The sequence below is a fragment of the Maylandia zebra genome, linkage group LG20 (assembly GCF_041146795.1).
Source record: "Maylandia zebra isolate NMK-2024a linkage group LG20, Mzebra_GT3a, whole genome shotgun sequence".
Lineage (NCBI taxonomy): Eukaryota > Metazoa > Chordata > Actinopteri > Cichliformes > Cichlidae > Maylandia > Maylandia zebra.
The window spans coordinates 7015145-7028476 of record NC_135186.1 but is presented as its reverse complement, the minus strand read 5'-3'; the positions used below and the strand labels follow the sequence as shown (position 1 = coordinate 7028476).

The following is a 13332-nucleotide window of genomic DNA, read 5'->3' as shown; positions in this document are numbered from 1 at the left end:
TGTTTGCCTTGTAAATACTGGCTATGATAGCCATACATAGGCTGCTTATTGAACTGATGATGAAGGGTACATAATACGATTTTCTAACATATGGGAGTGGATCTGGAAGATAATGTTTAGTAGGAACTTGGCTGCAGGTTTTTTTCATCTGGCACTGGAAAATCTGGACTGAAATGCTTCTCACAGGAGGGTTTTTTCTTCCTTTTACTTTTGGACTGTTTGCATCTGTCTCAAATTATTTTAACTTAGATTATCTGATACCATAAATACACTAGCAGGAGTATATGTTCCCAAGGGGGGTGACCGTTTAAAGTCTGTAAACAGGTACATTTACTGGTTTACGCTGAGATTAAGAACAAACTGCCACCAATGTAAATGTCTAAGAGATGTATCTGTTCCCGCTCACTTTGCTTATTTAAACCAGGAAGTACTGTGTGGTGATCCTGTAAAAGATACCTGATGTTCTTTCTGTTGTGTTCATAAGATCTATTATCAGTAAACTCTTAAGCCTGGAAAGCAGTGCTGCCATAAACATTTGATGCTTAACTCAGTATGTTTACCTTGCTACAGTCTGAGTAAATATTAACTGGTTTACTGTTGACTGATTTATCCATCCAGTCCATATCTTGTGCATCGCTGAGTGGATTTAAACAAAACTGGGGAACCGGGATGGGCAAGGGACAAGACAGAGACGCAGGTTGTGTCAATGACCACACTTGTGGCTAGAAAGCTGATACTTCTCTGCTGGAAGTCTGATAAACCTCCTACCTTCGAAATGTGGTTGAGAGAATTTGGAAATGTACTCCATCTGGAGAAAATCAGGTTTACCTTGTCTAACCGAGAGAGTGTGTTTTATAAGATTTGGCAACCAGTCATTAGCCTGATGGATAAACTTAAGTGAAATATACTCTGTCTTAACATTTATGTATGCTGTATTACCACCTTGTTGACTTGCCGTCCAACTTCTATTGTGTTCTTTTGAAGGTGATTGTTGTATACTGCTCAATTATAAAATCAATAAAAAATATATTGAAAAAACAAAACTGGGGAAACTTTCTAAGTCTAAATCGTCACTCTTCATTATAACAGATTTTAAAAATATATTTTTTTTATTGACCCTGGGCAGGTGGTGAGCTTTGCTAGCCTGAAGTTTGACCGCTCCTATAACTGGATGGTTTTGTGTGTGCTGTGGTGCTCCATTGCCCAGTCCATCCTGCTGCCAATGTTCCTCTGGGCATGCGACCGCTATCGGGCCGACATCCGCATGGTGTGGGAGAAATGTGTCGCCATCATGTCCAACGACGATGTGGATGAGGGTAAGCTACTGTTAAGCATCTCCCTCCTCTCCTGCCTCCTTTTTCCTTCCTCTTCACCCCATGATGTGAATATTGATTGGTATTTCTTAGGACATACATGTGGATTAGTTTGAGCATTAAGAGTAGATTTTAAATGCTCTGTGAAGGCATGCCCAAACTGAAAGGGTGGACTTTAAAGATAAAAATGGGATGTGATTATGATGTTTTAAATTGATAAACATTAACTTTAAACTACACTTGATCTGTTCACAAAATCTCCTTTGACAGTGAAAGGTAAAGCATCACTCTCAGAGTAGAGGTTCATTTGTATTGGCTTCTGGGCTGTCTCTTGACAGAGAGAGAAGCAATTTTGCAGCAAGGGAACAGAGTCAAAAACTATTTTCTCTATGGTGTAATGCTTGATAGTGATGTCATCTTCTGCTCCCTGAGATACAGTGTGGTGTAATCTCTGCCTTTTTACAGACTTTAATGTCTATGCATCCGTTTTGTAAAGTTACAACTCACAAATGTTGTAATCCAAAGGAAATCTTTTAATAAAATGATGTTATTCACTGATGCAGATAATACCTGTAACTACATCCTAAAATCATCAGGCCTGTGTGTAAGGCATTTAAAAGGAGAGATCTGTGATAATAATTTAATAAATTGTCTACTGTCTACTAGCTTTAGGCTACTGTTATTGTTTAACAGTTTAGATGGACAATTTTAACATCTCATTCTAGAAAACAATTTGCAGATTAGTTAACATCTGCTTAGTCATCGTGGTTTGGGCTATTGGTACATGTTTCTTAGATTTAATTAGAATTGGCTTGGGGTGAATATTCTTAGTTTTTGTTTTTTATTGTAGTCAGAGGTCTGAAATTAGTGGTCAGTTGTTATCATGTGACCTATCAAGTGACCTTTGTTGTCAGGAGATGAAACTGGAGGGACAAGTGTCTGTGTAATTTAATTCTAAATATTCAGTATATCTTCTGTGTTTTGTACATGCTGTGTACTTTTCTAAAATGTTTGCTGTGTTCTTTAAAAAAAAAGAAAGAAATAGGGCTGGGCAAAGTACATATTTACCTTGCAGCACTTTTGTCTTTTTTCCGCTCTGGATTTAAACTGGGCAGTCTTCCTCCAGAATGCCCTGGTGAGAGGATGTTAAAATAAATGGTTTCCCATTTATGTCTTAGAGTCCAGAGTCAAACCGGAGCAATTGCCGTAAAGCTGAAAACCACTTTCATGTCATTATGATGGTCATATTTTCCTCAAGTCACAAAAGGATACAGCCAAGATCATAACTCAAAAATACATAAAAATTGAAAAACAAAATCTGTTTACTGTATTTATTTTGTTTTCTTTCTTTCTTTTTTTAATTTAGTTTTATTTTTTATTTTAATTTTTTATTTTGATTTTCACTTTGAGTCAGATTATAGCGATTTAACGGCAGAAATATTTATTAAACATCACTTACTAGACATTTTATAGGGAGATTTTCAAAGGGGGGTGAAAGCTAACCTGTTCACCAAGAAATCACAGACACTATCAGCAAAATCTGGTCTCAAAATTAGGTCACATGATAATCATGCGCTCATGAACTAGGTCCATGATATTTACAGTTATTGCAAACTGAACCACCTGTCTTTTTTTTATTTTTTTTATTTTTTTGGACTATTGGCACTGTTTAAACTCAACCCAACCTGAATCCCTTCTCTCCTGTTTTTAACCCTCCAAACCTTTTGATCCTCTCTTATGACACCCTCCCTCAGAACTGCTCATTGTCCAGCAGGAGCCATAAGACAACATTAGATAGTTCCTTATTCTGTTTGATAATTAACACTACCAGTTCTGTGCTTTTTTTCCAGAGGGCTTGCCATGTATAACTCGTCACAGTTGTATGTATAAGGATTGTTTCCTGTTATTCCAAAGCTACTGACATGCATGCTAAGCTGCTTGTGCACATAACTACTTTCATCTTTCATCCTTTTGGCAAGCATTTTCCTCAAGCATTTTACACCCATCCCAATTGATATATCTAATGAACACAAATGTAGAAATTGGGAAAATATTCTTGGGAGATTGGTATTTCGATACTAAGAACACGTGATATTGTTCCTGTTCAACTGTTTGGCATTACTTCAAAATTTTGAACCAAACACTGAAATGAAAGCCTTTTCTCTTGAATCTGAAGCTCATATTTCAGAGCAGACACGTAGGAAAGTCGACAAATCGGAGAACAGTTGAACTTGTCTCTCTTATCTATTCGTCTGTCTGTCTGTCTGTCTTGTGTATTGAGTCCGTTGCTCTCTAATGCTGACGCTCGTACTTTTCTGCACTTTGCAGAAAACAGCCAAGACGGAGGAATTCATGCCGACTTAATATATGACAGACCATATGACTATAGCTCGGCGCCTGAAATCGTGACGATAGACCGTAATGCCAAGTATGAGTTCTCAACCTTAGAAAGGGGGGTTCTGCAAGGGTATCCATTGAGGGAACAACAGGAAGATAAAATGCAGTATTTGCAGGTATATTTTTTATTGATTTTCTTCATTTCTTTTACTTGATCAGTTGAAATCCTTTTATTGTTAATGTGCATGGTGAAATGGCCTTGTGGGCCTGTACAGCATCTTGACTGAATTTACTGAAATTATTAGATTTTGTGACGCTATATCTCCCAGATTTTTGTCCTTTTCTCACATGAAATCAAAAACAAACTCGGGCTGACTATTGTTTGGTAAATATGACCATCAGAAGTCCCATCAGTTCATTATATGCGCTTTTTTTTTTTTTTTTTTTTTAAACAAGCAATGTGTCCTGCAAGCAGGTGACTACATTTTCACTTTGTAAGAGGGTAAGTGTTTAGTAACGGACTTACCTTCTACATTTCAGGAATCCTTCAAGGCTTCAGAAAGACACAATAAGCATTATCTCATGTTCTGCCCAAATGCATGGTCACCATTGGATCCAGCATCCATCCCAGTCAGACGCAGAACAATGAAATGATCATTTTCAGCTACATTAACAAAGATCTAACATGCAGCCTTCTAGGGCAAATCAACAACACCAAAAAGTCTGAGTCAATTTGAGATATTAAATCAATAATATTTAAAATTATTAATTAAAATAGAAAAGATTGTGACTCGCTAGACTTGGCCTGGAAGACTGTGGTTAGAAAACCTAACTTTAAAATCAGCCGGTGCAACCTACACTTTATTAAACTTTTCTAAGATTCAAGACACTGTGTCATCTTTGTATTACTTTGATGGGGGCTCCACAGCCTGTAGCCCAAACTGCTACATTTACATGCACTAAAAATAATCATTGAAGTTGGTACAACAACTGGACAGCTGTCCAGCACTATAATGGACCCTTCAAAGACCAACCACTCATGTGGAGTTCAATGTCTATTCTATTTGACTTTACAAAAAAGATTGAAACAGAGATGTATACAGTAGCCATCACATCATTAAACCAAACATTACTCCATCCATAGTTTTTGTGTCATATGTTTGTTTTCACCTGATAATAGATTCAGATTACCAAAGCACTTTATAGCTGTTTTATTCCTTGCTGTATCTCTGTGACTGTAAGAACTACATTTCATTTATAGGACGACTGGCTGAAGTGTGATTCCGTCACATTTTTTGCCATTTGCCCTGAAAGGCTTAAGGCCTAAATAAGTCATGAATCCACCAACCTCTTAAAGTCATTATCAAATAGCACCCCCATCTGAGAGTTGCTGTGATGCCTCTCAAGCGGTTTGATTGCAAAATAAAGCTCCTCCAGCTTTATTGGCTTGTCTCTCTTTCACTTTCTCCCTCTGTCTCTCTCTCTGTCTCTTTTTGTCCTGCATCTTAAGTCATTCTAATGCCTATGCTGCCCTCTGCTGTACAGCACTTCTGCCTGAATGCTACTGTATCGTCTGCTGTTTTAAATTTCTCTGCATTTACTAAAAGCCACCGCAGGGGGGCAGGCTGATTTCAGTCTTGAGGCTCTTGACGTCACCTTGACGAACCCTCTCTCTCTTGCATAGTTGTCAGAACTGAATGGAATGTGAGTATAACATGTAGGAAAATGTCAGCGTTTTCAGTTTTCTTCTCCAAATAATGGAGATGAGAGCTATAAGTTATAAGAGTTATGATCTTGTTGATGTGTGTCATGCATGGCTTATGGGACTGATTAAAATTAAGGTTAAACTTGTATGCGTAGGGTCTTCAATAAACAACTGATATATGCTACATGTAGGATTTTACACAAGCAAAACAACAGAATCAGATCTAGAAAAACAAACAAAAACGTTGGCTTTTGTTTTCTGGGTGCTGAATGCCTTCAGTGCAAATCAGCGCTTCTAAAACTGCACTGAACTATTACAATGACATTAACCACCAGATGATGTCGAATAATCCTACATGTACTATTCTGGGTCTTTGATAATGTAGTCGAGCTATACTAGTGCTCAACATGTATCTCATATAATGTGCAGCATTTATTAAAAATTAAAATTCATGTAAAAGTTTTGAAATAGCTAAAAGATTTGATCTGTGTTTTGCATCCAGGTGCCCCCTACAAGAAGATACTCCCACGACGAAACCGACATGTGGACCTGCGAGCGGATCCCCTCATACCTGCACAGATGGGGCTCCACCGAGGACATGATAGTGAGTGCCCATTACAGCTCCACCTTGCCGCGCCGCGAGAGGCGCAGGAGCAGCCTGGTCTCCTACCACGAGGAGAACCACCGACACCATCACCCTCACCGCAAGCGGCGACGCTCTGAGGATAGCATGCACTCTCTCAGGCATCTGCCCCGTGTGGTTTGTGGCGGGGAGCATTACGAGGATGAACTGCGGTGTTTCAGCCGCGACGAAGTGATAAAGTTTATAGACGAGACGCCGCTGCCGAGCCCCAGAAAGAGCCCGAGACGTGCGTCCACCATCTCACTTATCCCTAATGTGTATGAACAGCACACAGTCCTTCCCCACTTTCCACTCACAGACTTTGAGCGTGAGCCTCAAGTGCTCAGGCGGTTGTCAGAACACAAAAGAAGCAGTAGTAGGGTCCACTCACCTGAGGGTTCACCCAAACCAGACAGACCTGCGGGAAAGAAGAGTCCTGGGGCTTGTGGTTCTGGGAAAGGCTGTCGAGAGCGCCAGCGAGATGGGAAACAGCAAGGGGAAATGGGCTCGTCTGGGTGCAGCCGACAGTCTCCAGGGCACTCTGGCTTTAGGCCCAGGACAGGAGGTGGTGCTGGGACTGGTGCTGGAGCTGAATGGGTACAACAGAAGCATCTGAGCAAGGCTGAGAGTAAAGGAAGCACAAACAGTTTTGCAAGCACACCCTCGGCATCATCCTCGGGATATATCACCTTTCGGTCTGATTCTGTAGGTTCTACCATGTAAAAGACTTTTTCCTTATTTATATCAACATCATTACTGAATCATAACGAAAACCACTGGAATATTGGTGGTAACGGAAAAGTGACTTACTGGAATATTCCGGCCTTTTTACTCATGCCACACTTCTGTTTAACTATATACCACCAATAAATATCTGTTATGCTAAATGGCCTTGGACACAATGTTTGAATGGGCCTGTTGATTTATTATGTAGGCTAGTTAAAAAGTTTTCAACTTTTACATCACAGAGTATCCACTGAGGACATTTTTCCCATCACTGATGCAGAGAAATAGTTTTTAAACCATGTGAACATCCTCTAACTCAGATTTTGGTGTTTTTTGATCTTCAAAGAATTGGAAGAGGTTGGTTTTTTTTCATGGTGGTGTTTCTTTATTTTTGTCACTCAAAAACGTACATTTTTTTTTTCAATTTGCCCTGTAATGACTGTGTGTGTTTTGGTGGATGGATACAGATTCCCTGAGTACTGCCACTGTACCTTGAGCTTGACATTTTAAATATGTGCGTTTTTTATAATAATGTCCACCATTTTTTTTTATTTTTTATTTTTTATCATCATTCACAACACAATAAAAAAACTATTTTTCAAGCACCCTTTGTTGTAAGTAAACTGCCAGGGTAACTCCAGTTTCTGAAATGCCTATACTTTTACAGTTACTCTGTGAGATATTGAGATATAGCCTGAACACCCCTAAATCCTTAATGAAAATGTGAAGTCATTTTTTTTTTAAAGAAGATTGACATGTCGTGTATATATAGAGGATATCTTAATTAATGGTTTTAGTGTTTTCTGTTTAATTAGACCTATGGTTAGAACATTTCCCCTCAAGTCTTAATATCCCAATGTTTTGTTTTGTTTTGTTTTTTAAATCAAATCATCAAACTAATATGCAAATGGAACTTCATCTTCATGACAGCGCAGTATGTCAACCGCTTAGAAATATCAGAAAGGATTTTCTTTTAAAGTAGCCAGCTAAGACAGAACCCTTAAAAGTTGCTAACTAGTCCAAAGGTTCAATAATCACAGCCTTCAGGATGTGATTGAGATGTAGCATAATTTAAATGGAGTTGTCGCATCTTAAACCTTCAAAAATGTTAGCACAAATGAGGAGCGTTTTAAATAAAAAAGCTTTTGATTGAACAATACTTCTAGTAATTTTCCACACACAGCAAAAACCCAACCTTATATTTCACTTGTCAACTCATAACACACAAAATATAAATAATGGATCTGAACTGTTTTGTGAGCATTTTTTAGTGTGATGTTACTTTTTTTTTTTTTAAACACCAGATTAATCAAAGTCAAACCAAAATCAAAGATAAAGCAAATTAAATATAAACATAGCCAAAGTATCAGTGAGTAATGCTGTTGAAGGATTAAAGCTTAAATGTATTTCTAGATTTGGGTAGAGACTGTGATTATCTAACACTGTAAGGTGCAAAAGTTCAATGACGCTTAAACAGTAAGCGTTTTTCTGAGGCATTGTCACATAGCACCCTCACTCAGAATAGGCAGTAAAATGAACTGATGGGTGTAGGTGATGTTAAATTAAAGAGTCACATCTAATTTATACCACAGTGATAATTTGTTTAAAAAATGACTGAAAATTCTTTGACTTAAAATAACAAAATAATAATAGCGGAACCAAATTCAGTTAACAATAACTTCTAATGTGAATGTAGCTGATTTGCACAAGTTAGGTGCAAGTTTTCAAAGATATTACAGCATGAGGACAAAGTGAAAACAACAGTATCCCCCTTGAAGCCTTATTAGTTGTGATTTTTTTTTCTCCATACTATTCAAGTGATAAAGTTATTGGTCATCTGCAGTCGTGTAAACTTTCTAATTTTCATATATTGGTGCACCTGCCTTTACTTGCAGGTATTAAAATGGAGAAGGAGAAGTTAGCTGAAATGTGTCTGTCTTTGGAAGCATATCACCATGTTCCCCTGTCAAACTTTGCTGTGTCATAGACTTTTTTGTTTTTTGGGATTTTGTTGTGTTTATTATATCATAATCTAATTTTGTAACATATTCAAAGATCTATGACTCAAATATGAATGATGTTATGTATGTTATGATTTTCTTGTTCAGATGATGACTTTGTTAAAAACATATGACTGATTAAATTCACAAGATGATGTTTCAGGTCCACTTTATTTGTTGCTTGTACAATATGTGCTTTTCATGGAACAGAGCAGAATTTCCCTGACAGGCAAAGAGATGACATCATTTTATGTGTCACCAAGGCCAGATGAAAGTGAACCTCATTAAGTCCTCGGTTAAAGACTAAGGTTTGACTAACAATGGTTAGTTCTACTTAGTTTAGTACAGCCACACATTTTCTGAGCTCACCTTTAATTTGCAAAGCATTTGGGATTCTAGCAGGATATAGATTTGGTCATTTGCCTTAGAATGCCCTCATTACTTATGGAGCGCAGATTAATTAAAATTGGAACAACTTTTTCATAAAATCTCTTGTTACTTTACTCATTTACTATTGTTTTAATGATTTGGCTTCTCACATGTTTTAATAAAGGAATTCGATGCCATACCTGCTGTGCCAAAAAGTGACTGGTGGCGTTTGATAAAAAAAAATGTTTGTCTGTATTTGTTGCAAATGACTAATTGACTTATAATTAGTCAAAAATATATCTAATGAAAAATATGAAGTCATTCTGAATGAGGAAGAACATTTCTGTCAAACGGTAAAAGCTGCAATCTGTCTTTTTCAAGCAGCCTAACCAAGGGGGCAGTAGAAATTACAATAAATAAAACTATTTTGGCAAAGCAAAAAGCACTGGATTGGTTATGATGTAGAACACAGAGCTGGTGTAATAAAGCACGCTCTTAGGGATATTTGCAAAACAGATTATTCTTGATTTTATATAACCTATACAAACAAAGCATTGACTTTTTGACAGATGATCACTTTTGGGTATACAGGAATAATAATTGAGCTTAGTTCAGAGGGATAAAGAGATGATTTTTCGCCAATACCTGCAAAACCATTCCCTCTTTGTGGGTTATCTTGTTGCCACTGAAGTACACCTGTTGTCACTTTGATTTTCATCGGAAATATCCCTGAGGTTTAATTGACTGTTAATGTGATGATGAAGTTTAATTTTATGATCAGTGTTTGGTTACGTTGATTTCTTTCAGCTGTTGATCGACAGTGAGCATTATTCTAAAGTAAGGGAAAATTTGTGGAGAAATTGGCGTTGTCTGTAGCCAGAGGTTGTTTGTTTTTTAACAACAATGAGCATGTTCACGTCACCTTCTACGTGCCAAAAGGTAATTCACGCGGTTTAGAAACAGCTTGAAACCAATGACAATCTCTAGTGTGTGTGTGCATCTGACTGTGGCAGCAATCTGTAAACTACAGTTTTAATTGCGCTGATCATCAAAATAAATTAAAGCACTGCATGGCTGTGCTGAACCCGGGCGAGCCAGGTCTGCTTTTATTGGCAAGGAACAGAGACGTCTGAAGCGCACTTCATCCACGTCTGCTCTCTTAAGTGCGCTTCACTGGGCGCAGTTTAATGCTAATAAAGTATTCTCTCTTTCCCTTAGGTTTTCGGCTCTAATATAGTTAGCTATTATAGTGGACCAAACTAGGCCAGTGCAAGAAGAGTTCATAGAAATTCTTAGAAATAGTTTAAAGGTCATTCAGTGTGAATGTCACGTGGCATTTTCTTTATTGTATTAAACAAACTTTTCTTGTGCCGTGGTCTGAGACCCTTGTACGGGTCTCATGGAAAGCGCAGCTTTGACTTTGCGGGGAGAGATTGCAGGGTTTTATTAGCAGACCAGTCAAAACAAAACAAACAAAAAAAAAAAGATGGAATAACAAATAGTTTGGACAGAGACAGGATAATAACTGAGGTTTCTCTGGCCAAACCCCCCCCCCCCCCCCCCAAAAAAAACAACCCCAAAAAACAAAACAAAAAACAGGCTGCCCTTATCACATGGAAACTTCTTCTGTGAGACAGCAGTGTTTTCAGCATGGGTCGTCTGAAATAGCTGTGGGCGTTTCAGCAATTCTACTCGCTTTAAGGTGCTATCCTCTCCAGCGCTGCTAGAAAAGAAAGGAGAGACACTTTATGGCACCTCCGCTGAAGCAGCGGAAGAAAAGTGCACCTAAAAAGAGGTCTACAGCAGCCTTAAAGCCAGCACAGCCTATAGTGCAACAAGTTGATGTGGTTATGCAGTTATCCTCAAAACTACCTGACCTAGTCTACAAACACTTTTTTCACCACTGCTTAACAAAATGAAAAATCTCAGATGTATTTTTCAAAAAAAGTTGCTACTTTCCATTCTTCTGTGGATTACGCGCATGTAGAATAAAAAAGACGTCAGATTAATGAGGATTACAGTAAGTTTTACAAATATGGTCTGGAACTTCACTATATAAAGCCCAGGGAGGAGTTATATGAATCTATAATAATGGTATTATTATTATTATTATTATTATTATTATTATTATTATTATTATTATTATTTTCAAATAAAAGGAGACACTTTAACCTAAAAGTGGGAAATCCCAGTAAAGAAGGAGCTGGAAAAAAAAATAGAAAATCCAAAAGGTGAAAAAAGTTAATTGGATAAATTCAGATTGAAATATAACATGATAAAGCTCAGATCAGAATCAAATAAGCGTATCCAAATCTAGAGGACATCACTGAGCATGTAATTAGTTGCATATAGCAGAAAATTGCTTTGCTGTCCAACAAGTATCTGATTTTCCCGCTACTGTTTCGGTACTTACGCGTGAAACCAGAGAAGAATGGAAGAAATGACAGTCAAACCCCACCGAGTCCGTTTTCCTCTAAACTCCACAAAATTACGTCATAATTTCCCATGACACAAGTCAAATTAAGTTTAGAGAAATGCCACAAAGAAATAGAAATTATGAAGTGCTTCATTTTTAAAGTTTTAAGCACACATAGGTTCTCTGGCTTCCCACAATCACATTAAACGTTTTGAGGTTTACATTTTTTACAGTAATCTGTGTTGTTTTGGATCGTTTTGTTTCTCTCTCTCTCTCTTTTTTTTACACTAATCCGTGCTTACAGCAATATATGTGCCACTTTGAACACAACATGTTGTATTTGACATTCAGACTGAAAGGTTAATGTCATGTTACTAAACAACACAGAGGGACGTTTCCTTTGCCACGTTTATTATGGAAATAATACTGTATTAAAAATAAGTAACAACATGTCGAGGGAAACTATAGTGCAATCATAAACACAAACAGTTAAATCAAGCTTTATTTACAGGATATTTACAGATTTTCAGCTACCAAGGTCGCCACAGGCTTTGCTGAACGTTCGCGCCTTCATTTATGTCGCTGGAGCCTTTTTTAGTACTATTTTGTGTAGGAGCCGCAAAAAGAACAGCCTGTTTGGCTTCAGTGGAGCGGAATGCTTCTTCTGCTGGTGGAAAAGAAGACGTGCTTGCATCATGGACTTTCAAAGTTTTCGTTCTGGTCGTTTTTCTCTCCTCGGTTCCGGATGCGGATGGAGAAAGTTTCTGCGCCCCACTCTGAGTGTCAGTTTGCTTCAGACCGCTGTCCATGGTGCTGAAGATTTCCGCTCTTCTCCGAGAGCGAGAGAGTTTATTGGAAAGCTGCGATAACATCCAGCGGTCGTTCGCGTTTAGATTATCTGTCATCAGCAAGTACTGGTTGACATTGGTTAGACATCTGCGGAAGCCACTTTGGTAGTCGGAAACGTCGAAAGCAGACGCTGCGCCTTAAATCATGAAAAAGGCATCTCAAGGTCAGAGACATTCAAATTCTGCATAAAGTTGTGTTGTCAAAAATACATGAATATGTCTTCAAGAATGAAGTCATAACTCACAAATTTGAATTTTTTGGAGGTTCTTCACATGTTTCACGGTGAGCTCCAAGATGTCAGCCTTTTCCAGTTTGCGCTTTCGAATCTGAGAAAAGAGATTACACATTACTTAAACTTTTTTCGTAAAAGAAATGCTAGCTCATCAAAAGTAGCAACCCAAATTGTTCCAGCTCTAAAGTTGTGGTTCTCATACTTACACTGCTGCTGTAGTAGCTCTCCAGGAGACATTTTAACTGGTCCAGACACTGGTTTATGCGCGCTCTTCGCTTTTTTTCCATGAGTGGTTTGGACACCTGTAAAGCACGCGTAAAGTCAACAACCCATGCTTCGATAATTCGTAGTAATTGTGAGGAATTTGCCGTTTATTAAGTTCCCTTTAACAAGTTCTTTTACACACCTTGTTTCCAGCAGTGGGTTTGACTTTCTCGATGCAGTCTGTCGTCGCCACCATTCTCTTAGTCCGTTTTGATTTCCTTGAAGTTAACCTTTTTCTCTCTCTGGCCCACGGACGAGGGGGTTTATCCTGAGTGGATTTATATAGAGACACCCACTTAACATGTCAATGCAAACAGGCCCGCCTCTGTCTCTCGCGCTCAAATGGGCAACACTGGCAGCTAGTTGGCTTGGCAGCCCACACTAACTATAGAATCAGACTCTAATTATTTGAAAATCTATTTTTTATGCTGCTCCATGGTTAATAACTGAGTATAAATGTATTTCGCCTTGATCCAAACTCACACAGCCTGGAAGTATT

General features: G+C 38.2%; 2 protein-coding genes across 3 annotated transcripts in view; one reads left to right on the top strand and one right to left on the bottom strand.

Annotated features, from left to right (window-relative positions):
• The window catches only part of gpr153 (G protein-coupled receptor 153), a 41793-nt gene extending 32935 nt beyond the window's left edge, over window positions 1-8858 (top strand). For both annotated transcript variants that reach the window (XM_004554094.5, XM_076878180.1), the window contains exons 4-6: window positions 1127-1316; window positions 3642-3826; window positions 5858-8858. In XM_004554094.5, coding sequence (XP_004554151.2) covers window positions 1127-1316; window positions 3642-3826; window positions 5858-6700 — 1218 coding nt within the window. In that variant the 3' untranslated portion in view covers window positions 6701-8858. The remainder of the gene's footprint in view (window positions 1-1126; window positions 1317-3641; window positions 3827-5857) is intronic.
• Window positions 8859-12018: 3160 nt separating this feature from the next.
• Window positions 12019-13074, bottom strand: her3 (hairy-related 3). The gene is made up of 4 exons (XM_004554291.3): window positions 12976-13074; window positions 12776-12871; window positions 12582-12663; window positions 12019-12473 (listed from the first exon to the last, which is right to left on the bottom strand). The coding sequence occupies exons 1-4, from the start codon at window positions 13027-13029 to the stop codon at window positions 12019-12021; spliced, it is 687 nt and encodes a 228-aa protein (XP_004554348.1). The 5' UTR covers window positions 13030-13074.
• Between the last annotated feature and the right edge of the window lie 258 nt (window positions 13075-13332).